We start from the raw sequence: 26,254 nt of genomic DNA on the forward strand, positions 1-26,254 counted from the left end.
AGCCGTTTTATCAATCCAAAAAGGATGAAAGGGTAATATGCCCTTATTGGAATCCAAATTCCAATCCATATCCGGTAGGCTTTAGGTCTTACTAAAAGTAGAGTTGGTTGAGAGACTGAAGGTTCAAACCAGGCTCTAGCCAGATGCCTTGCTCTGGCTCAGTTTGAGCTCCTCTGAGACCCTAATGCCCAAAACGAGCTAAGCTCGCATGAAGTTTCTCACTGCCACCCACACTCTAACCTAATGAGTCAAGAATTAAAAATAGATCATTAACCTGTGATGTAAAACAGGATAACGTAATGGCTATCTAGTAGCTGAAATTCACAATGTGAAATCAGAAAAACAGATCTATCAGTCTTCCCTTCTTGACCAAATGATGTGTTCCTAGGCGATATTTAATTTCACCATACCTCCTTTTATTTCATTATTGCACAACAGCAATTTGAAATATGCAAGTTTGATATGTGTACTGTACAAAAACATCTTGCATTTAATGTATTAGACTATAATGTTTCTACACGCATAATAAGAATCTAGGCAACATTTAGGATGCACACGACAACTGTCTTGAATCTTAGTTCACTAATGGCATTGCTTTTAGGGTGGAGCATGAATGTTTTCCAAGGTCAGTTATAATAGATACTACTTAAATAATTTCAATATTTTGAATTTTGGACTACTGAATCATATTTTTGCATGATGTTTTGATGCACAATTTGAATGTCAAACATTTTCTTTGCTTGTCTTGTGCCCGTGCCCCTAGATCCAAACCACACCCTGGCTCAGCTCTCCATGTTAATTTGCTGGCTTGCCTACCTCTAAGTAAAATGCATCTATAGCGAAATACATTTTTTTGTTCTTAAGGTTTTGTCATTTAAATTAGATAGCACTCCAGATCCCTGTTGTCAGTATGCTATATATTTCTTTACTTGTGTCGCACTGTACTTTAGGATTGGTCTCACGCCACGAAGAAAATAAAACAAACTACCTCAAATATTTAGGTGTCATGCAAGGCACAATTCTAATTTCCTGCAAGATTTCTACCCAACAGAAAATCCTACAGGCATATATCACTGTCTAAATTGCCCTGTGATGGGCAATTATTATGCAACTTTCATTGTTATGGGAGAGCTGCAGGGCGCCCCTGTTGTGTATTTGGGGAAGGGGCATGGTCTGATAACTGCAGGGTTGATCTCTGCTATTGCTTTCACATCTCCTCCATGGACCAATTAAGCATCACTTACTAAGGCAGAGCAGGGAAAATGAAAAGGGGGTACCTGACAGGAGAAAGAACGAAAAAAAAAAAAAGCAAATGATGGTACGTCTCACTTTAAACATGCATGTTTTATGGTGACGTGAATGCTTAACAGTGACTGACTTGAAGGCCAGGCAGGCAGCAACCCTAGCCCAGCCTACGAAAGCGGGTGGGAGCGGGGTAACATGGCACACACAGATTTCACATATGTTTGCTATAATCACATAAGACAAAGTGGTGAAAATGTGGTTCCTATACTATTATATATGTGATTGATGACAATTACAGGAAAAGCAGTTTATTCCATGCAATCACATTTGTAAAAAGTAAAATAAATAAATAAAAAAACAGCAAATCAGTTTGGTGAAAAGGGGTTATTTATGGAATATGATTTCTTTCTTTACATCTATAGTCCTTAAAAACATATTGACTGAACCAATCATTATCCGTTTGTAATAAGTAATCTGGTGCAAATTGGTTTAAAAATATTTATAGGAAAATTGTAAATTATTTTTTGAATTCCTATTATTCTATGATCACAATAGCATTACTTGGGGCCTGAAGTGCAAATGAACATGCATTTCTGCGCTCGACGTTACTTCTGGAGTTGGACGCCCCCTAAACCTATTTTTTTTATCATCCAAACTGAAAAACCTCGAGCAGTACAATCACTTCCCCTTACATTTTTGGTTGTCCCATGCCAGAGACATGACTGTATTACATAACCATTTGAAACATTTAATTGGTTTCTGATCAAATACAAAAGAATAGAGATAGGAGTTTGAACACAGGAATAATAGAATAGTCCTTTAATGATCACATGAACTTTATACAATGATCACATTGACTTTATACATAATCACAATTTGAGCCCGCAGGCCACAGTTCCTTTTCACCTCTTAAAATCTGTTAATTTACTTTTCTTAAATAATTTACTATATATTATATTCAGCCAGCTTCAAGCATTCAAAGCAATGAACAAATGTGACACTTTTCAAGAAAAAAGATTTGTCAGTGTATAAAAAATTTAAAAGCTATCCATTACTGTTCAAGTGTATCAAACAAGAGTAGAGGCAAGTTTCCTATCTGTCCATCAATTCTCCAGCAGATAATCGTCTCTAGACTCATTGGTGATATATCTATCATCCTGGAGCAAGAACAGTGTTGTATGCCGTCATGGTATTTGGCCTACATACATGAATCAAAGTAGACATCAAATAGCGTATTTAAGAGCTTATATTAGTCAATTCCTACTCATAAAATGGAAAGAGCTAAAAAGATGAATGGAAGGTCCATTGGAAATTCTGCTGGTGCTTTAAAAACTTACTAAGATTGTGTGATTTCTTTCTAAAGATCCAACGCTGGAGAACCTCTGATATTTTATTTTGCCATGATGAAGTGAATGTTAAAACAAAAACAGAGCGTTCTAGGTAAAATAATTGCACCCTACGCATTCCTCCTTTTTAGTTAATCAAATGTTTAGTTTATCACGGTTAAGTTAATCAAATACTTGGGACAGTTAACAGTGATGTCAGGCATCATATGTGGAGTAACACTGTTCTATTCAATGCAAATTCTTGCTGGAGTCATAATGTGAAACTCACACACAAGCTGTTAATTGTGGGAAAGCCTTAATACCCAGTATAGGATTTTATGTGAAATGTACACAAAAAGGAGGCTGTTGGAGAGCTCTGAAATTTAGGACGACAATTTACAACTGACAAAATGCTTAATAAGAGACAAAAATGAAACATTTGAAAATAAAGTCAAGGCACATATTTCATTTAAAACAAAAGCTAGAGCAAGCAATAAGAAAATATAGACTTTAAGTGTACAAACAATGAGGATGTAAAACCACCTGTGCAAAAGTGCAAGATTTCTTTACTATCTTAAATCTCCCACCTCAACTATGCTTCAGAGAAGAAAGGCAATTAAAGAAAGGGAAACTAATGGAGGTATTGTTGTACTAGGACGTCGGAGAATATGGCTTACACTACGAGTAAAAAAAGAAAACATAACAAAAATGATCGCCAAGTAGGTGACACCCTGAGCTAAGGTGAGCAAAAGAACAAATGAACAAGAACTTTAAGGGGAGTGGTTGGTCAAAATACTCTGAGAAACAAAAAAATATTCAAACACTCAAACTTCTAGTAATGCGTTCAGCTTCCAGACAGTCACTTCATCTTGATCAACTCCGCGTAGATAACAGAGATAAGAAAGGGACACAATCTTTGAGGAGTGTATTTCTTTCATGCATCTCCAAATCCTAAAATAGCGTAATCATCGAGTCTCTGGATTTTCCTACGCCGATCCATTTAACTGTAGAAAGAAAAAGAAATATATTTTCTATTATACGATTCAAACAAAAACTTACAACTCACCACAAGAGTTCAAATACAGTTCGGCACTACATTTGTTTCAGTTGCAGGGTTTGTGCAATTTATAATAGAAGCAATAACCATGGATAATTTACTTACCTAATACAAGTTTCCTAAAGTACTTCATTCCTGAAATTAGCAATATGTGGATACTTACCTCAGCTGGGATCACTGAGGAACTCTGACTTCTGAAAAGATATGCTAATTGCATGCTTTCCTTGTGATACAATGGGCTAAGGCATTGATACAAAGATTATCAACCAGGTGGTATGACACAAGCACGCAAGCCTAAACCATACGTTCCATAACAATGTGGTCGAAACAATGAATGAGTCTTAACCACGCATTCCTTTACCACGCAAGTCTTTACAACGACTTGCCTTAGGGAAAGCGCTGGACTTTTAAACAGTATAATTTACTATTCCAACTCCGGTCCGCTCAGCAGTAGGAAAAAGGTTGGACTTTAAAGTAGAACACCACTTTTCCTAAGGCATATCATTGTAATGACATGCGTGGTAAAGGAATGCATGGTTATGACGCATTCATTGGTCCGACCGCATTGGTATGGCTGTTGTTGTAATTGCTGTTTCCCTATCAACCACAGTGTGCAACTGGATGAAATAAGCTAGAAATAGCATGCCAATGTTTAGGATTGTTCCATGCTCTAAGTGGATGTAAATTGTTGGAAAGACATTAGAGTCTCCTCAGCCAGGCCCTAGATGAAGCAGCCTTCGGTAAGAAGAAAATAAAATGATTTGGCACCAAAACTGTATAAATGAAAGGTAAAAAACAAAGCAGGAGTAAGTACAACGTGTTATGTTTGAACTCGGTCTTCATATATTGCGTATGATTATATTCGTTATTCAATAGTTGCATTTGTCTGTCTTTTTTGTCATATATACTTTAAAAAAAAATCTAAAAACAAATTCTGGGCTTTGTTACAATCTGATGCAGACTATGTATGACAAACAGGACAAAGGTAACAAGCTGAAATATATATCCAGGTTACTGGTTAGCATACTTTGTTTAAAGAGTAAAAGTGGCTTAAAACTGCTGCTGAGACAATGAGTTACGAACATCTGTGCAAAAGTCTACCAAAATATATATAAATAAATATCTTGCATTAGACATCTCTGCAAAATCTCTTTCTACAAAGCTGTGTAGGAGAACTTCCTTTCGGAAGTGTCGCAGGTAAATTGCATTGTTGTTGGAGAGCAATGGCTGTTGCAATTTACATGTTAATTTTCCAAATCTACAGGTTCTATGTGTACGTCGGAGGCTTTTTGTGACAGTGTTGGTCAAAATTGCATAAGACCACAAACTTTTTCTGGAACTTATTTGTTCCACTTACAAACTACCAGAGGGTGAAGGTAGCAGCCAATTGTGGAAAAGTGAACTTTCAGTCTTGGATACTCGGGGGCTCCTCTCCAGTCACACTTCTGAAGAGCACAACAATCTATATACACACCCGTTATGAGGTATACAAGTAGATGCACTGTGCTTCTCGAGGCCAAATTCCAGGGGCTCGCTATATAGTGCTTGCAGAGTGCAAAGTAAAAACACTCGGATCCTGCAGAAAGCATCAGCTCTATATGGACCACGTTGCTGATCATGATAAGCCACTCCATGCTGCCTAGTTATTTTTGGCACAGCTTCCTTGGGTCAACAATCAGTTTCATAAAACCGCTTTACAAATTCCACCACCCGCCCCACTGCTAGCTACTGCAAAAATTGAAGATCCTGGGAGGGGTTGGGGTGGGGAGTCTTTGTTCATTCATTGTAGATCTGTGAGACACTCCTGGAGACACTTCAAAGTTTTAATTAGGCCTACATCCTGAAACAATGTATCCCAGACTGTACACCAAGTATCTAGCACTCTGTCCTTCCAAAGTTCAGGCTGCTTCCATGCAACATTTAAAAAACATGCAACATGCTTCCTGTTTGAGAAACATCTCACATCCTTCCTTTGTGCCCTTCAGACCTTTACACTCATTCACTGTCAAAGAATTACCGCTCTCCTTGCCTGGGTTCCACTGCTGCTGCTCCACTACAACCGAATGTTATTCTGTGTACATACCTAGTGATGCATCTTTCTCCCGAAAATCATAAATAAGACACCTACACCTCTTTTCTATGGCATTTGATTGTATTGCCTACTGTTAAATGTTTCCAATGCCCCTTGCGACCCCAAGTGAAGGAAAATCTACTACAAGCAAATAGGTGAAATTAAAGTCTGCTTCTCATTGCAAAATGTAAGCTAAACAGCAGATGTGTTATTGTCCCTGAGAGCAATCTTGGGTTGTAATAACTCTCCTTTTCAGTCACAGTGCCTGATAAGTATATCTTGTAGTAAAAGGAATCGGGCAGCATTGAGCGTTGCTGTATCAACACAAGCCAATAACAGACTGGTACATTTTCAGAGTTCAAACCGTACCCTCAATATGTGCATTTTTGGGATACTATCACCAAACCCATGGGACAGACGCCTATATCTTCAATTTTGCGCAGGGTAATTACCGGTGAACGCATTCACATGCAAATGGCAGACAGGAAATGATAGCAAGTGCAAATTGTGTCTAGAGGGTGAGGAGACGTACTAGCACATTATTTTTGTTTGCCCTGCATACCAGGCATCACGGAGAAAATGGTTGCAGCCATTATGCACAAATATGGGTGTTAGGAGTAGCGCTACAGCCATGAGAATTTTATTAACCAGCACAGAAGTACTATGTGTAATAGCTGTCGCTAAATTGCTAAGTTGGATGTGGGTAATACACAGAAAAACAATTGCAAAAATTGAATAGGCCGAGAAACACCACCGGCTGTACAGGAAGATAACAGATAAAGGAATAGTTAGGTTAATATTTTGCTGATAGCTCATTGCATAAATGGTGTGTTGTTCCAGGCACCAGGATCTTTCCCCTGCCCTTTATGAATATTTTGATCTAAGATATGCCGTTGTATGAATTTGTATATACTTGCTATTTAATTATTCTAAATAATTGTGCTCATCAATGATTAGATTTCCTTAGATTTTAAATAGTTAGTAGAACGGACTTTTACTGGAATCAAGTTTTATGTCTTTATATATCTACAACATGTAATATCTTTTTAATAGAAGAATGTCAATTTTTATACATTTTATGCTTAATTATGCTGTCACCCACAAACAGTTGGGTTGATGTTATATTTGTCAATGTCTTTTATGATCTTAAGTGATCGCAATAAAGATTCTATGATAATGAATAACAGAGTTGAGCTGCAGAGTCATTGGAGAAAAAGAAAACCTTGTCAATATGAATCATCATGCCCTTGTCACAATTAGCTCACAGTAGGTATGTCACTTAGAAGGTCGTTACATCACAGATAGGTACATCTGGAATTTGTACATATATATATATATATATATATATATATATATATATATATATATATATATATATAACGTATAACTATATTATTACCATTATAGATCTATAAAAGCTGTCTGATATTATTTGATGTATTAAGTCCCGGGACAAATCCATTCTGATTTGAATGGATCAGTGTTGGCAGCAATTGCACAAAACACTTTGCTAATAACTTCCGGAGGAATTTATAATTTGTGCCTAATCTAGCTACTGGCCTGTATGAAGAGAGCGGAGTGGGATTTTCTTTCTGGTTTGAGCGGGGGCGCTAAAAGGGGCCCTTGAAGAGAATTTGAAAGCGAGCCTGTGGCAAGCACCTCTTTATAAATTTCCAAATAATTTGGGGGCTAGGAGGGTTGCAAATCGATCATAGTACTTTAACGGTTATGGTTATCTGTCCAAGCCAGGGGTCTACTTTCTAGCCAGATTATAAATTGCACCCTTCACTTCTTTCACACTAATCAATTCATCAAGCTCCTCATGTACAATAGGAATGATGGAAGGTAGGGAAAATGGATCTAAAAAATATTGGATGGACTCTGGGGGGCGCAGGTAATGCTCGATAGAACACATTATAGCAGGTGCTAAATGCTCGCAATTTGTCCGCCCGTTCTCGAAAACTTGCATGCACAGCTAATTACGTCACATGTACATCACTGATGACATGATGCACAAGTTACTACTTGTGTAACGATATATCTGTAAGAGACATTAGTTAGTGATAGATTCCTTACCGTAGGAATATCCGGAGGCGTCAGACTGGATCCGGAAAGGTTTGCTTAGCAGTACCCCTGCGCGTCAGTAGGTGGCGTCCTGAGGCTCCCAGTCAATCACTGGCGTCGTATGCATCGAGATGATGTCACGGAGACTACTTAGGCGCCACCCATGCGCGCTAGCGTCAGTTCTGTACACGACTTTCCGCGCCAGGAACGCAGAGCCATGCAAGATACTGACCACTGGTGCATTTGAAAACTAGGGCCCTGAAAGGGATGTTCTTAACCCCTGTAATCAGTTCGCAGAATGGGGAGGAATCGATCACTAACTAATGTCTCTTACAGATATATCGTTACACAAGTAGTAACTTGTGCATCTGAAAGAGACACATTAGTGATAGATTCCTTACCTTGGAATAGATACCCCAGCAATACCAACCCCGGTGGTGGGTCTGCGAACAAGATTTTTTATTTTTGTTTAACTCTTTATTGATGACTGCAATAAGGTTTCACCTTTACAGTATTATGGGCATACATATCAGTCATGTTTTCTTTTTGGTATTAAGGTATACATCCTGCGTGTCTTACAGTAAATAAGTACAGTCACTCAATCAAATGTCAGACAAAAAACAAGTAATGAGGCCAATCCCGCCCCACTTATGTCAGTATTTTCGTACCGACTGCATCGTCCAAAAAGGAAAAAAATCACTGCATACAAGAGCAATAATCATTTCGAAACCATAAACTCCCACTCTCATTACAACTCCCACCCTCTAACCCACCCTCTCCTGGTCGCTTCAGGAACTTATTACATGAATCTCCGTAGGGCCGATCGTTATGTCTTTCGGGCTGTAACGTCAGGGCGTAACTATCCTATACACTTTCCTGTGGGGGGAAAGAGGGGGGGAAGACGACATCGTCTACAGCCCAATTCTGTTCACTGGATCAAATCATTGCGACCTCTCTACCTGGGGAACTTCTAAATCTAACCCTTCCAGTTTCAGCACCAGTGCGTCCCACTCCATTGCTATAGGTTGCTTCCTATGGCCCTGTTCCTCTTCTCTTCGTAAAGTCGCACCCTCTGCCCGACTCCATTGCACTACATCCGACTGCCACATGGTGAACCTAGGTGGCCTGGGGGACTTCCATCTCATCGTTATGCATCTAATCGCTAGTAGCAAGGCCAGGTCTAGAAATTTTAATTGAACCTTCAATGACTTGGATCTCCTGCGCATCCCCACCAAAAAATACAAAACTTCCATCGGAACAGACATCTGTGTTACAATATGAAGCGTCTGACATAGGACAGCCCAGTAGCTTACCAATCGTGGGCAGGACCATAACATGTGAATGAAATCAGCCTAGTCTCCCTGACACCGGGGACAGCAATGTGGGGACTCCAGGAACATGCGGTGTATTCGCTTAGGAGTTAAGTAGGCCCTATGGAGCACCATCGTTTGAATGAACCTAAATTTAGCGTTACGTGAAACTTTTTTTGGGTGCTCCAATATAAGCTGCCACATCTTGTCTGTCAGTTCCGAACTGGAGGTCTGAGCCCAGGTCGTTCTAAGGGTCGTCAGCGGGATTGCAGCATGTTCCCTGATCCCGGTGTATAGCCAATGCACCAGATGTCCTCCCTCTCCCATGTAATACATCAAATATACTAGTTCATGTTGCGCGGGTTTTAGTCCTAAGGGTGCCCATGTGTTTTTAATATAGTGTGAAACAGTAGCGTATAATAGATATAACCTCGGAGAGGCTCCTGTGATCTGTATAAAGGAGTCGTAATCTAACATTACTTCGTCACCAAAAATGGCCCCTACTACTCCGGCTGCGTCGTCCTCCCACGGCTGTATCACCCTCCGTGTAAGCCTCCCCTGCGGTATCAAAATGCCCACCTATGGGATATTTGCCGCATAGGGCGGTACTATGGATGTATATGACAGGGCTTTATTCCAGCATGTCAATGCTGTGCGTAGGAGGGGAGCGCAATTCTGTGGGATACGAACCTTCGGTAGTAGCAAATAATGGAGTTCCCCACGACCCAGCTGCTCCTTCGTAAAGGCAATTTCCTGTAAGTTCCTACCTGCAACCCAATAAGATAGCCACTGTAATTGGCTGGCATAGTAATAGCCCCTAAAAATCAGGCACCCCGAGTCCCCCGAGTTTGGTACCCAGTTGAAGTTTACGCAAACTAATGTGTCTTCGGCCACTGGCCCAAATGAGGGCAATCAAAAGAGTATCGATTAACTTAAAAATGTGTGGGGGTAGAATCACCGGTATATTCACAAAATAATACAATAAGCGGGGGAGCATAATCATTTTAGAAAGAGCAACTCTGCCCATTACCGATAGTGGTAATGAAGTCCAAGACCCCACACTATTTCGAAGTAGTGCGATGGCAGATTTAACATTTCCATCCATCTGGTCTTCAGACTTCCTATATACCTGTATACCCAGATATTTAAAGGATGTTGGAGCCACCGGAATCAGATCCGTACCAAAGGGGACTTGAGATGGTTGTACGCCTTCCCGAAAGAAGAATCCAACCAATTTTCCAGGGTTAATCGCAAGACCCGATATCGCTTCAAACTGTCGGAAAATAGTGGAGAAAGCCGTGTGATCTGCCTCTAGATCCCGTAAATAAATCATAATATCATTGGCGTAAATCGATATCAAGTGGTGCGTCCCTCTTACCGGGATGCCCCTCCCTTCCAAGGTGTCTCGTAATGCCAACGCTAGAGGTTCCAGTGCCAGCACAAATAAAATTGGGGACAGGGGCAGCCCTGTCGGCTACCCCTATGCACCGCATAACCCTCGGATACATACTTGCCCGTGCGCGCCCTGGCCGGAGGGTTAGTGTACAATAAGCGAATCCAGCGGATCAAGGTGTCTGGAAACCCATAACGTTTGAGCGCCTCAAATATGAATGCCCAGGACAGAGAGTTAAATGCTTGCCGCAAATCGAGCGCTATACAACCCGCACGTGGGAGATCCGGAGGAGAGGACGACATCAAGGCATGCAATCTACGTATATTCAATGAAGTACTGTACTGTGCCCTGGAAGAAAACCGCACTGGTCCTTTTGTACGAGTGCAGTGAGGTGAGGCTGAATGCGCAGAGCCAGGGCCTTACTAAGAATTTTGTATTGCGTCGAAAGGAGGGAAAGGGGCCTATAATTGGCCATGTCCAGAGCATCTCTGCCCGGCTTAGGAATAGATGTAACCAGGGCTTGCATAGTCGAATCCGGCAAATGACCCTCCGCAAACGCCAATCTGTATATCTTCTCAAGCACCGGGACAAGGGTATCCGAGTACGTTGAGTAAAACTCAACTGGTAACCCATCCAAACCAGGCGTTTTATGACGGTTGAGGCACTTGATCTCAGCGCGTATTTCGTGCTGCGTAATAGGGCCCTCCAGCGTCTTTTGTAAATCATCTGATAGGACCGGGAAGGGGAGATCACTCAAAGTCGGCCATCTGTATCAAATCCCCTGAGTCTATGGGTGCATAGAGGCCCCACAGGTTGGGTCTGTGAACAAGATTACACCAGAAAGTCACGGAAAACAGAACGGCCAAAGAAGCAGTCTCTCTAGACTTGACTGTCATGGCAGTAATGCTTGGTAAACGTGTGCAGCGAGGCCCACGTAGCTGCCTGACAAATGTCCTGCAAGGGAACGCCGTGTCCCAAGGCAGCAGTGGCTGCCGTTGCCCTGGTGGAATGGGCACGCAGCCCCACAGGAGGCTCTTTCTTAGGCAACGAGTAACAGGCCTTGATGTAGAGAACTACCCACCGAGAAATGGTCAGTTTGTGCACAACCCAACCTTTTTTGACGCCCACGTAACCAACAAAGAGCTGGTCATCCACCCGGAACTGTTGTGTGCGTTTCAGATAGGATAAGAGCGCACATTCTGGGTCCAGACGGTGCAGCCTCTCTTCCTCTTTGGAAGGATGCGGAGGCGAAAAGAAGGTGGGCAAAGTGATGGTCTGCCCGATGTGGAAGGGCGTGACATCCTTTGGCAAGAAAGAAGGACGGGTCCTCAGAACCACCTTGTCTGGATGAACAGAAAGGAAAGGAGGTTTAGAAGAAAGAGCCTGGAGCTCACACACTCTTCTGGCAGAGGTGATAGCTTCCAGGAAAGCCGTTTAGAGAGTGAGAAGACGTAAAACACAGTTATGAAGGGGCTCGAAGGGAGCTCACCTCAGAAACGTCAAGACAAGGTTTAAGTCCTATTGAGGCATGAAGAACGGCACGGGAGGGAACATGTGCGTAATGCCTTTCAGAAAACAGTTAACAACCGGAGACTTAAAACGAGAAGGCTGATCAGGAAGCCGTAGAAAGGCGGAAAAGGCCGAAAGATCACCTTTGATAGTGAGCAGAGCCCTGTTCGTGATCCATCATGCACCGGCGGCTGAGTTCGTCCGCCCTCGCATTCAGAGAACCTGCCAGGTGTTGAACCACCAAGGTAACGCCTTGATGTTCCAGCCATGTCCAGAGGCACACGACTCCACCCCGCCCTGTTTGTTGCAATACCACATGCAGTGGTGTTGTCTGAACACCTGCACTACACTTCCCCGGACAGAGGGAAGGAATGCTTTCAGTACAAGTCGGATCACATGAAGCTCCAAAAGGTTGATATGGAGCCGAGACTCTGCGGGAGACCAGAGGCCTCTGATCTCCACCTCTCCCAAGTGGCCTCCCCATCCCAGGAGGGACGCATCCATCACCACTGTGTGCTTCGGTTGGGGAAGGAAGAGGGATCTGCCATTGACCCAATCGCGATTCATGAGCCACCACTCCAAGTGTTGCGCAGTGCCCTCCGAGATCTGGACTTGATCGGACAGGTTGCCCTGACGTTGTGCCCACTGGAACTTCAGGTCCCACTGCAGAGCCCGCATATGCTATCTGGCATGTTGCTCTAGCAGGATGCAGGAGGCCATCAGGCTCAGGAGCCAGAGGGTCATCCTGACTGAAACCCGGGATAGAGGCTGAAAGTTCGGAATCATAGCCTGAATATCCCGGACTTGCTGCTCGGGAGGATAAACCTGAACCTGCGTTGAATCCAGAACTGCTCCAATGAAGGGGAGCTTCTGAGAGGCACTCAGGTGCGACTTTGGCACATTGATGGAGAACCCCAGCAAGTGCAGGAGGTCGGCCTTAATCTGAAGGTGGGTGACGACTGCTTGGGGCGAGCCCGCCTTCAACAACCAGTCGTCGACGTAGGGGAAGACTGACATCCCTGACCTGCGCTGGTGAGCTGTGACCACCGCCATCACTTATGTGAACACCCGAGGGGCGCTGGTAAGGCCAAAGGGGAGAACGGCAAACTGAAAATGCTCCTGGCCTACCGTGAACCGCAGGTAACGCCGGTGGGCCGGCAGCACAGGAATGTGAAAATATGCGCCCTGCAAGTCCAACGCTACCATTCAGTCTCCAGGGTCGAGGGCAGCCAAGACCTGAGCCAGAGTCAACATCTTGAACTTCTTCCAGAGGAAGCGATTGACTTCCCTGAGGTCCAAGATGGGGGGCAAGCCCCCTTTGTCCTTTTTGGGGACCAGAAAGTAGTGGGAATAACAACCACATCCTACTTCTGGCCCAGGAAGGCGCTCAATGGCCCCCTTGGCCAAGAGGGCCATAACTTCCTGTTGGAGTTGCACAAAGTGATCTCCCGACATGCGATGGAACTAAGGTGGCATTGCTGGGGGGGAGGGTAGACTCGAAGGGGAGGGAGCAACCCCTTTGGACGAGTTGCAGCACCCACTTGTCGGAGGTGACAGAACACCAGTGGGTAAGGTGACGTCGAATCCTGCCACCCACCGGCGTGGTGTGGACCCTGAAGCTCCGACTTGGAAGGTTTCGAGTTGGACGTCGTGGGGGCGGAGGTGGGCTGATCCTCACGTCGGCCCCCGGAGCCACCCCGGCGGCCTCCACGCCCACAGCCGCGCTGAGATTGGTTCTGTGCAGGCTTTTGGCTGAACGAACGAGCAGGGGTGCCTCTGCCATGGCCACAAAAGGAATGAAAGGTAGACGTGGCCAGTCGCGTGGTGGAAAGGCCCAAGGACTTGGCCGTAGCTGGAGAGTCCTTCAAACGCTCCAGTGCAGTGTCGGCCTTATCACCAAACAGGCGAGTGCCGTCAAAAGGCATGTCCATGAGCGAGCTCTGGACATCCAGGGAGAACCCGTTGGATCTCAACCAGGCATGATGACGAAGCGCCACGGTCGTGGAGATTGCCCTACCGAGGGAGTCTGCGGTGTCCAAGCCACAACGAATGGCGAACTTAACCGCGCACTTACCCTCAGCCACAGACTGAGAAAACACAGCCTGGACCTCCTCCGCGCACTGAGGCAGCACTTCAGCAACGGTATCCCACACCGCGTGGGAATAGCAGCCTAGAAGGCAGGCGGTGTTCACCGTCTGCAGTCCTAAGCTGGCCGAAGAGAACAGCCGCTTGTCAAACTGCTCCAATTTCTTAGAGTCCCTATCCGGTGGAGCCGTGGGAAAGGCACTCCGAGATGTAGAAGCTTGATTGACCAGGATTTCAGGTGTAAGATGAGTGGTCTGGCGACGTTCTTATGCGCATGCGTGAGGGCATCATTAAAGGGCAGCAGCAGCTCCGATGAAGTGGACACCGGCTGGAGCACCTCAGTGAGGAGGTTCGTCTATAGGGTCACCATGGGGAGATCGAGGTGAAGGACCTCAGAAGCCCGACGGAGCACCACCGTATACAAGGTGCCTTCCTCCATAGTAGGCGGGGGAGAGACAAGCCCCGGATCAGAGGAGATGTCGAGGCCACCGGCCTCCTCCATATGGTCCACCCAGTCGTGCTCAGAATCACACTGACAAGAAGCGGGTCCTCAAACCCTTCCCAGCCATCCTCTTCCGTCGCTGTCGGAAGCAGAGGCCTCTGCGGCGGGGCAGGGATCGCTGAGGGAATAAACGGCGCCGTCCCTGGCGCCGATTCCCAATTCGGATCCCAGGCAGGGACAAATCCCTCCGTGAACCGGGCCAGAGGCGGAACCAGCATTACCCACTGCGGTGCCGCTGGCGGAGCAGAGGGTGGCGCTGGGGCCGGAGCCGGCAGCACGGTACCTCTTGGCGCTGAAGCCGGAGCTAGGGGGGCAAGATCCTGCGGCGCCGGGGCTGGATCCGCCAAAGGAGTCGACGGACCAGCAGAATCCGGACACAGGACCGCGGGGCCTGGAGGCGAACTGGCGGGAGCTCGAGGCCTAAACACGCGGTCCATGGCAGCAAGGAACTCTTGCATTTGTGCGGGAGTCGCTGGCGGACCCGGGTTAGGCAGGTAGGCCGCGGGACTCCACATCCAGGGACCGACGGGGGACATCAGAGAGCGAAAACGCTTCTCCGACTTCTTTTTGTGTCGTTTCTTACCCGAATCCGAAGGGAAAGAGGAATGGTGGTGACGACTCCGCGAGCGGTCACGGGAACGACCCCTGGATCTCGAACAGCGCGGGACGAGTGCCAAACTTCAAACAGCTTCCGGCACCGTTCCCTCAGGGCCTTCGGGGCCATAGACCTACAGTGCAGACAGGACCGGGAGTCATGGTCGGGCTCCAGGCAGTAGAGACAGACGACATGAGGGTCCACCACCGACATTGCAACGGCAGGTCCCGCAAGACTTAAAACCAGGGATTCCTACGAGTACCAGAGAAAACCAACATGAGACAAAAGTCTCAAAAAGATAGTAAAAGAATTACTAGAGTACATGCTCTAACCGGATCTGCGCTTACTGGCGCGGAAAAAGAAAGAACTGACGTCAGCGCACATGGGTGGCACCTAAGTAGTCTCTGTGATGTCATTTCGGTGCATACGACGCCAGCGACAGACGCGGAGCTGCAGGACGTCACCTACTGACGCGCAGGGGTACTGCTAAGCAAAACTTTCCAGATCCAGTCTGACGCCTGGGGATATTCTAAGGTAAGGAATCTATCACTAACGTGTCTTTCAGATCTTGAACACTGATAACATGACTGTAGCATCTGAAATTACAAAAATTTATGACATGACTGTGCATATCAGGGCGTGAGTTATAGCTACTTTAGGGCACAAGGCTAATTTCTTTCTTTGTTTTTTTTGTTGTTGCAGGATTTACATTTGTTAGGGGCCTCTGTAGTAGGACCTAGCTGCTGAAATAACCCAATGTGATGGATCATACAACCACTGTGCAAAACCATGGCTGAAATCGAAAAGATAATCAACTAGAAAGTTTAATAATTATAATTGCAGCGCAAGCTCAGTTTCCTCGAGTCAATGGGAAAAAATGAATTTGATGGTGAGATGGATAAAATGGCCAGGGTATCTGAGACAAGCAGCATGGGTTTTTGCCCTCAGTATGGCAATTTAGCACTGTTTACCAGTGACAAAATGCAAATATCACCACACATTGGAGTCGATGAAGCTACATGTATGATGACTAAATTATTTTAACTACTGCACAAACTTCTTTATGCCCTTCATGTGCCACTACATGTAGAAATGGGTCAAATGTTCCACTACACCATCATACCCTTTTTTAGGTCTCGGCCTGCTTAGGCTGCGCTTGCGCAGTCTCGCTGGCGACAAATTTTGTTCTTCAGTATGGGGGCTTGAACCCGTCCCTCTTCTCCATTGGCTGGCTTCCTAAACGGAGGCCAGCCATTGGAGGAGAGGGGCATCACTCAGTTCAAGCCCGGATTCGGGGGGGTGTTTTTTAGCTTCTTTCTGTTCTCTTTCTCTCCTCTTCCCATTGGCTGGTATTTTACATTCCAACCAATGGGAAGAGGAGAGAAAGAAAAGAACGTCCCCCCAGTCTGAAAATGTCGGGGCTTTTTGGAAGCCATTTCTGCTGGACCACCGCCGGAAGAAGTAGAGAAGCTGCCAAGTCCTCCGGTGAGTACTCGCTTTTCTTGCCTCTGTTCCCTGATTGTGCCAGTTTTCTTGCCTCTTCTTGCCTCTGTTCCCTCATTGTGATGGTTTTTCTGGCGTCTGTTCCCTCGTTGTGCATCTGTTCCCTCGTTGTAATTGTTTTTCTGGAGTCTGTTCCCTCGTTGTGCGTCTGTTCCCTCGTTGTAATTGTTTTTCTGGCGTCTGTTACCTCGTTGTGCCTGCTTTTCGGCCCCCTCGTTGTTTTCCTCCCCTCAGCTGCTCCCTAATCCCCCCTCCCCGCCGTTCCTGCTCTTACCGCTGCTCTCTCTGCCCACACCCTTCCGTCTCTCCATCTTCCCACTCCCTCTGCTCCAGCTTCTGACACACGTACATTATATTCTCACAAGAAATAACGCCCTAACACGTTCCCGCAGCGCAGCATATGCCAAAAACAACACCGCCGCAGCTTGCCGTAAGCAATTCATGTACTTCCGGCTATTTGCGCGTCCACAGCACTGTACGCAGTACAAGAACATCTGGGGGCGCCGCCATGCTATCAATAATCTCCAGATTCTCCACGGACCACTGTAACAAGGGGAGTCCGCTTCCCCAGCGGCCCAGGAACTCATTAGGGGACTCATGTCGTGACCCCCCCTCTTATCTTCACAGAATACCGACTGGACGTACTCCGGAGGACAGTATGGTACACAAGACGAGGAAGACGACGGTGGTCCCTTTAACTGGCAGGAGCTGGGAGAGTGGGAGGAGCAACCAACGCCGTCAAGAGCAGTGAGCGAGGACGCCGGGGTGTGCTTGTTCACCGGAGGCGTAGGAGGTGTTTGGAGAGCGGAGTCGAGTGAGGAGTTGGCGGAGGAGACAGGAGTAGGAGAGTCGGAAGAGCGTGGAACCGAAATACCATCGACGGAGGAGAGGAGGAAGAAAGAAGACCCGTTGGCGGCACGGGAGCCAGGAGGCCATCGGCAACATGAGCCGCCCAGCCGCACGCCTGGAGGTGTGTGGCTCTCCCAGGTCCGGGGGCGTATAGCAGGCTGGGTGGGGAGAAAGGGTGGGTCGGTGACGTGACCTGGCCCCTTGTTAGTTCCCTGGTATTACCTCCCTTCCCTGCATCCTCTTTCACACCCCCTTCATTGCACCGGAGGTCGGAGTGTTTGCACGGGCGGTGTTCCCTCACTCCCTATCCCTGTCATGTTTGAAGGAAATACACAAAAGGACTGATACGTTCCCTTTCTATCCTTTCTTTTGCACGCTTCTAGACGGCAACCCAGCACCACGGAGCCTTCCACGCCCCATACCAGGAGGAGTCCCGGACATACTCAGAGAGAGGAGGAAAATGTCAGAACGAGGAGGAGGCGAACAGCACGAAGCAGATCACCAAGAAGAGCCCCAGTAAGGACAACTTGCACGGACTATTTGTTTTCACGAATAAACCCTTCTAAAACAAAGACACGTATTCTGCCCTTTACTGCCGAACCCGCTACAGTGGTGGAGAATGCGGGCAAGCCTACCATCTGTACAGATGGATGCAGTATTACAGCAGCTGATAAAAGGACATGGGCACCTGGAATGGGTAATGGAGCAGCAGATACGTTCTGCAGAGGCAGACCGAGAAATAATGAAGGCCGCTATGACCTCCGGAGCCGGGGAACCGCCTAAGAGCTGGACGACAACCAGGGGTAGTGAAGGTCGAGGTGTACCCCACGGAACGGCTGGGGTCTCACTACAGAAGTACCAACCGGGTGAGGACCCGGATTCATTCTTGTTGAACTTCGAGAGAGCCGCCAGGGCATGTGGGTGGCCCCTGGCCAAGTGGCCCTTCTTTTTGGCCCCGCTGTTAGTGGGTGAGGCCCAAGCGGCCTGTCAAATAGCGAGCCCTAATGGGGACACGCCATATGCAGAGGTCAAGCGGATAATATTGGACCATTTAGGCCTCAATGCCGAGGCATATCGTTTAAGATTTAGGAGGGAGAGGGGCGCTCCGGGTGAGAACCCAAATACTTTGTTCATCATACTAAAAATGGCTGCGGACAAGTGGCTCACACCTAGTGTGAGTACAAAGGAAGAGATCATGGATAGGGTGTACCTGGAACAATTTCTGGAAGCTCTGCCGTTTGCCACCCAGAGATAGCTACGGCAACACCACAATTTGACCACCGCCCAAGCCGTAGACATGGCGGCCTCCTCCCGGGCGCAACCAAAGACCCCCTCCTGGGAGCTCGAGAAGAATGCGCGATTGTGTCCAAAGGTAGAGAAGAAACCACACAGGAATCCTGAACCCCCCCAGACCACGACCCTGGAAGCCAGAAACCCCTGGACCCAGTAGCCCCCAGTGTTTTGAGTGCGGCAATTGGGGTCATATAACCCGGTTATGTCCTCGACGAAAGACCCCCGAAGAACCCATGGAGGTGGGATACCTCCCGAAGACAGTCCTGTATTCGGCGGAGATGGGGAACAGCTTTCGTGTTAGTGTAAGGGTAAACGGGTCCCAAATACAGGCCTTACTAGATACTGGCTGTAGACAGTCTGTAGTACAGTCCCAGCATGTGGAGCAGTCACAATACCTCCTGCAGGAAATGGTTAGTATCCGCTGTGTGCATGGCGACGTGAAGCAATACCCTGTCGCCAACATTCCTCTGGAGCCCATACAGGGAGATCCCCACCTTATCAGAGTAGGAGTACTACCTTCGCTTCCAGAAGACCTAATCATAGGTACCGATAATCCCTCCTTCCTTCACATGTTCCAACAAAGTATAACACCATCAGGTATAGGTAGCCGAGTCCAGAACGGAACCAACCAATCCCCCCTCCCTGCCTTCGTGTTTCCAGAACCATGGGTGCTCGACCGCAGTTTCCGGTTCGCCCAGAGTAATGACCCCACTCTTTACAATGTATGGGAGAGTGCCCACAGGAGCCTAGATCAGGACCCACCCCGGTTCCCTAGATTTTACATTAAGAACGACCTTCTTTACAGACAAGGACAAAGAAGACCCCGAGCAATTACTGGTGCCGGTCTCCTTTAGGGAGCAAGTATTTTTCTTTTCTCATGCTCATCTAGTGGCTGGACACACAGGGGCCGAAAAGACTACCCAGAATATACTGCGCCACTTCTACTGGCCCGTGATATATAAAGATACCATGACGTATTGCCAAGAATGTGACATATGCCAAAGGAAGAACATGACCAAACCTCCTGCGGTACCCCTACAGCCTCTCCCCATTATCGGGTCCCCCTTCGAGAGGGTGGGAATGGATCTCATCGGGCCATTGCCGAAGACCAGAAGAGGACACCAAGATGTGTTGGTTGTAGTAGATTATGCAACCCGGTTCCCTGAGGCCTTCCCCCTGACTTCTACAACAACCAAACAAGTAGCCGATAGGATGCTCGAGCTGTTTTCACGAGTGGGGTTCCCCAAGGAAATCCTGACGGACCAGGGGACCCCGTTCGTCTCCCGTTTAATGAAAGAAGTGTGTCACCTGTTGAATATACAACAAATAAGGACGTCCATCTACCATCCGCAAACAGACGGACTGGTGGAACACTATAACAGAACCTTGAAAACAACTCTCCGGAAAATGCTGGAAGTAAGCGGATCAGAGTGGGACCAACTACTACCTTTGGCGCTGTATGTAATCCGAAGCCAAACCCAAAGCAGTCTGGGGTTCTCTTCATTTGAGATTCTCTACGGCAGGCAACCGCGGTCTTTACTTACTAGAAATGACCAGAGAAGCATGGGAGCAGGAGTTGCCCGAAGAAACCCTGAAGACCCTGGAATATGCCCAAAACCTGAAGTCCAAGCTGGGAAAGTTAAGAGACTTGGACTACACCAACCTGGAACAAAACCAGCTAAGACAGAAACAGGTATACAACAAAGGAAAGAGATGGAGGCGGTTGGAAATAAACGATTGGGCCCTGGTTCTCCTACCCTCCTCTACACAGAAATTCAGAGCAGAGTGGGTCGGTCCGTATCAAGTGATTTCTACCATCGGCAACATCAGCTACAAGCTGAGGATAGGTCCCCGGAAGACTCAAGTATATCACATTAATATACTCAAGAAGTGACTCGATCCCCCCCTACAGGGGTGCACCTCGTGTCGCCCTTCCCGGGAGAAAATCCACGATCCACGGTGAACCAGCTAGTAATCAATGAGGAATTGGACCAACAGGAGGCACAGGGCCTACAAGCCACACTACGGGAACACTTGTCCTTGTTTTCGGACCTTCCGGGCAAGACAAACCTAGCGGAACACCACATAGAAACCCCTCCAGGAAAGATCATCAAGATAAAACCATTCCGCATCCCGGAAGCCCGGAGGAAGGACATTCAGAAAGAAGTACAAGAAATGCTGAAGATGGGAGTGATCAGATCTTCAAAAAGCAGCTGGTCTAGCCCCATCGTCATGTTTCCCAAACCCGATGGGTCCCCGAGATTCTGTATGGATTTCCGCGCATTGAACGAGATCTCCACCTTCGACGCTTATCCGATACTGCGGATCGATGAGCTCATCGAGAAGCTAGGGGAGGCGAAGTACATATAGACACTGGACCTGACCAAGGGGTACTGGCAGGTACCCCTGAAGGAGGAGGACCGCAAGAAAACGGCATTTTCAACCGCGGAGGGACAATACCAGTTTACAGTCCTCCCTTTCGGACTCCATGGGGCACCCGCCACTTTCAGAGACTGATGGACAACATTCTGAAGGACATGTCTGATTATACATCCGCTTACCTGGACAATATCGTCATATTCAGTCCGGATTGGAACACACACCTGAAACAAATGCCCCAGGTATTCCTAAAACTGGAAAACGCAGGGCTGAAAGTAAATGCCAAGAAATCCCGATTGGCATACCAGAAAGTAAAGTATCTGGGATACGTGTCAGGGCATGGTCTTATCGAACCTCAGATAGAGAAGGTGAGGGCAAAAGCTGACAACCCCTTCCCCAGCACCAAACTAGAAATGAGGGCCTTTCTGGGACTCGTTAGGTATTACCGCCGGTTCATACCCCAATTCGCCCAGGTAGACTCCCCCCTCACTGACACCTTGAAACTACAGGTCAAACAATCAGTGTTGTCCACACCCACCATCGCGATGAAAGATGCTTTTCACACCCTGAAGCGCATTATTACATCCACCCCGGTCCTTTCGTCCCCTGATTTCAACCGTCCCTTTTCCCTCCACACAGATGCTTCAGATTACGGGATAGGGGCGGTGCTCTCCCAAATCAGGGAAGACGGTCTGGACCACCTAATCCTGTACATTAGCCGAAAACTATTCCCAAGGGAACTCAAATACCCTACAATAGAAAAGGAGTGCTTGGCCATTAAATGGGCCGTAGAAAAGTTGGCCTATTACTTAGAGGGCCACCCGTTTACCCTCTACACGGACCACGCCCCCTTGCTGTGGATGTCCCGGTCAAAATCGAACAATGCCCGGGTCATGCGATGGTTCTTGACCCTACAGCCCTACACGTTCAAAGTGTGTCATCAAAAGGGTATCGAAAACACGGGAGCTGACTTTTTATCCAGGCATCCACTTCCCGAGCGGAAGCGTCCAGGGGGGGTGGTGTGTAACAGGGGGAGTCCGCTTCCCCAGCGGCCCAGGAACTCAGTAACCTCTTTAAGGGACTCATGTCGTGACCCCCCCCCCTCTTATCTTCACAGAATACCGACTGGACGTACTCCGGGGGACAGTATGGTACACAGGACAAGGAAGAAGACAGTGGTCCCTTTAACTGGCAGGAGCCACCAACACCTTCAAGAGCAGCGAGCGAGGACGCCGGGGTGTGCTTGTTCACCGGAGGCGTAGGAGGTGTCTGGAGAGCGGAGTAGAGTGAGGAGTTGGAGGAGACAGGAGTAGGAGAGTCGGAAGAGCGTGGAACCGAAATACCATCGACGGAGGAGAGGAGGAAGAAAGAAGACCCGTTGGCGGCGTGGGAGCCAGGAGGCCATCGGCAACACGAGACACCCAGCCGCACGCCTGGAGGTATGTGGCTCTCCCAGGTACGGGGGTGTATAGCAGGCTGGGTGGGGAGAAAGGGTGGGTCGGTGACGTGACCTGGCCCCTTGGTAGTTCCCCGGTATTACCTCCCTTCCCTGCATCCTCTTTTACACCCCCTTCTTTGCACCGGAGGTCGGAGTGTTTGCACGGGCGGTGTTCCATCACTCCCTATCCCTGTCATGTTTGAAGGAAATACACAAAAGGACTGATACGTTCCCTTTCTATCCTTTCTTTTGCACGCTTCGAGAGGGCAACCCAGCACCACGGAGCCTTCCACGCCCCATACCAGGAGGAGTCCCGGACATACTCAGAGAGGAGGAAAACGTCTGAACGAGCAGGAGGGGAACAGCACGAAGCAGATCACCAAGAAGAGCCCCAGTCAGGACAACTTGCATGGACTTTTTGTTTTCACGAATAAACTCTTCTAAAACAAAGACACGTATTCTGCCCTTTACTGCCGCACCGCTACAACCACCCTCCGGCGTTTTTCACAAAATAACTGCTCCTATTTCACACTCCCCAGTCTCACTTGGTACACCCCATCTACTAGCCTTTGTGGTACTCCACCCCTATCAACCCCAAAGTGAGATCTTCTTGCCATTCCCAACTGCTCATGGTTGCTCTGTCCTACCACTGTCCCAGTGCGTTTCTACCCTGGGAATGTCCCACGGTGCGCCGGTCACAATCTCCCACAGAGTTTGATCCTTGCTGTCCCGCTGTGGTGCTATCTCTGCCCTGCTAATCTCTATCAACTCCCAGTGGTATTTAAGCTTTAGCCCCCTCCTGCGGTATTCCTGCCCCCTCAGCCTCCCATAGCGTCCCGGCCCCATTCTCTTGAGTGGGGTTTCTGCATTCCCGGTATCCCGTGATATTCCTGCGCTCCCACCCTCCTGCCCGAAAAAGTCTCCTGTGGCATTCGTGGCGTTGCTGCTCTGGCACACTCCTGAAGTATTCCCGCACGATTGTTGTCCAGTGTTATTCATGTTCTTCACATCTCCTGTGGAGCTCCTGCCTTATGTGTCTACTCTGGGATTCCCACCTTTCCCAACATGTCAGACTCTCCATTCCCCCCACTGGGTCTTTGCCTAGCCTTATCTTCTACAGTTCTGCTTTTGCTATGCCGGTGGATTCACTGTTTGAGCACACGCATTATGGGATGAATTTATTACATACATGGGGATTATTTACAAGCCCTTGCGCCGCCGGTTCGTCACTTTTCCCCATATTAAAAGAGAGCCACCGGCTGCGCAAGTGGCTTCTAAATAAGCCCCATAATCCTGTGGCTTCGTGAGCTTGAACTCACTTAGCAACATTTAAACTGCATGGGATGTCCGAGCGTTAATGGCCTGGGGAGTTTGGTGACAAACATACAGGAGGAGTGTCCCGACGGCTCTGCATCCGTGCCAGCAGCCTCTCCGGCCAACACCACTCCCTGTGCCGCTCGCTGACCCAGCTGGGCTCCCCCGGGGTAGCAGTGACAAAAGAAAGCACCGAGGCAGCCGGGATCTGCCATTCCATGATGTCTGTCCGGTTAGCTATCGGCAGTAGTCGTGCTGTATTATTGTCCTGTTTCTCTTTCCATGCTCGATTGTGGGTACTCGGTGTGGCCTGGGAGAGAAGGGTGGAACATCAGCTGTATCCAGCCGTAGCTTCTCTACCTTAGCAGCATGTATTACTGCAATGGGGACAACTATAACCAAACTGACAACGCCAAGGTAGGAGACCCTGGATGCAAAATGCTTCACTGCCTTTCTCTGAACCATGCATGGTTGCTCTACACGATCCACTGGTGGGTCAGTAGGAAGTTGGTGTGGAGAGCTTGGACTGGGTGTCGTATTCTCAGGGTGATGATATGCTGAGCCTTAAAGTCCTTTTCATGTTAATGCCACACGTATCCACTGCTTCAATAGAGAGGTGATACAGGGCACACGTTTTCCATTGGCCCTGATTTTGCAGTGAAACTCCACCCAAAATACTTATAAAGGCGGCTGTGTGTTAAGTGGAAGTTATTTGTGGGGCTCTCTGTGTGTGTGTGGCTCTGTGTGTGTGTGTGTGTGGCTCTGTGTGTGTGTGTGTGTGTGTGTGTGGCTCTGTGTGTGTGTGTGTGTGGGCTCTCTGTGTGTGTGGCTGTGTGTGCGTGTGTGTGGCTGTGTGTGCGTGTGTGTGGCTGTGTGTGCGTGTGTGTGGCTGTGTGTGCGTGTGTGTGGCTGTGTGTGTGTGGGCTCTCTCTGTGTGTGTGGGGGGGGGCTCTCTGTGTGTGTGGCTGTGTGTGTGTGTGTGGGGGGTTCTGTGTGTGTGTGGGGGGGCTCTGTGTGTGTGTGTGGGGGGCTCTGTGTGTGTGTGTGGGGGCTCTGTGTGTGTGTGGGGGGGCTCTGTGTGTGTGTGGGGGGCTCTGTGTGTGTGTGTGGGGGGCTCTGTGTGTGTGTGTGGGGGGCTCTGTGTGTGTGGGGGGGCTCTGTGTGTGTGTGGGGGGGCTCTGTGTGTGTGTGGGGGCTCTGTGTGTGGGGGGGGGCTCTGTGTGTGTGGGGGGGCTCTGTGTGTGGGGGGGGCTCTGTGTGTGTGGGGGCTCTGTGTGTGTGGGGGGCTCTGTGTGTGTGGGGGGGCTCTGTGTGTGTGGGGGGCTCTGTGTGTGTGGGGGGGCTCTGTGTGTGTGGGGGGGCTCTGTGTGTGTGGGGGGCTCTGTGTGTGTGGGGGGCTCTGTGTGTGTGGGGGGGCTCTGTGTGTGGGGGGGCTCTGTGTGTGGGGGGGCTCTGTGTGTGGGGGGGCTCTGTGTGTGGGGGGGCTCTGTGTGTGGGGGGGCTCTGTGTGGGGGGCGCTCTGTCTGTGTGGGGGGGCTCTGTCTGTGTGGGGGGCGCTCTGTCTGTGTGGGGGGCGCTCTGTCTGTGTGGGGGGCTCTATCTGTGTGTGGGGGGCTCTATCTGTGTGTGGGGGGCTCTGTGTGTGTGGGGGGCTCTGTGTGTGTGGGGGGGGCTCTGTGTGTGTGGGGGGGCTCTGTGTGTGTGGGGGGCTCTGTGTGTGTGGGGGGGCTCTGTGTGTGTGGGGGGGCTCTCTGTGTGTGGGGGGGCTCTGTGTGTGTGGGGGGGCTCTGTGTGTGTGGGGGGCTCTGTGTGTGTGGGGGGCTCTGTGTGTGGGGGGGCTCTGTGTGTGGGGGGGCTCTGTCTGTGTGGGGGGGGCTCTGTGTGGGGGGGGCTCTGTGTGGGGGGGGCTCTGTGTGGGGGGGGCTCTGTGTGGGGGGGGCTCTGTCTGTGTGGGGGGGGCTCTGTCTGTGTGGGGGGCGCTCTGTCTGTGTGGGGGGCGCTCTGTCTGTGTGGGGGGCGCTCTGTCTGTGTGGGGGGCGCTCTGTCTGTGTGGGGGGCGCTCTGTCTGTGTGGGGGGCGCTCTGTCTGTGTGGGGGGGGGCTCTGTCTGTGTGTGGGGGGCTCTGTCTGTGTGTGGGGGGCTCTGTCTGTGTGTGGGGGGCTCTGTCTGTGTGTGGGGGGCTCTGTCTGTGTGTGGGGGGCTCTGTCTGTGTGTGGGGGGCTCTGTCTGTGTGTGGGGGGCTCTCTGTGTGTGGGGGGCTCTCTGTGTGTGGGGGGCTCTCTGTGTGTGGGGGGCTCTCTGTGTGTGGGGGGCTCTCTGTGT

The 26,254-nt window shown here is 48.8% G+C and overlaps 1 protein-coding gene across 1 annotated transcript in view; it reads right to left on the reverse strand.

Moving 5' to 3' along the window:
- Positions 1-2,049: 2,049 nt before the first annotated feature.
- ADSS2 (adenylosuccinate synthase 2) overlaps positions 2,050-26,254 on the reverse strand; it is a 379,820-nt gene continuing 355,615 nt past the window's right edge. The window contains exon 13 of the mRNA XM_078648576.1: positions 2,050-3,574. Within this exon, the coding sequence (XP_078504702.1) occupies positions 3,522-3,574 (53 nt within the window). The 3' untranslated portion in view covers positions 2,050-3,521. The remainder of the gene's footprint in view (positions 3,575-26,254) is intronic.

The sequence above is a fragment of the Lissotriton helveticus genome, chromosome 6, assembly GCF_964261635.1.
Source record: "Lissotriton helveticus chromosome 6, aLisHel1.1, whole genome shotgun sequence".
Taxonomy (NCBI): domain Eukaryota; kingdom Metazoa; phylum Chordata; class Amphibia; order Caudata; family Salamandridae; genus Lissotriton; species Lissotriton helveticus.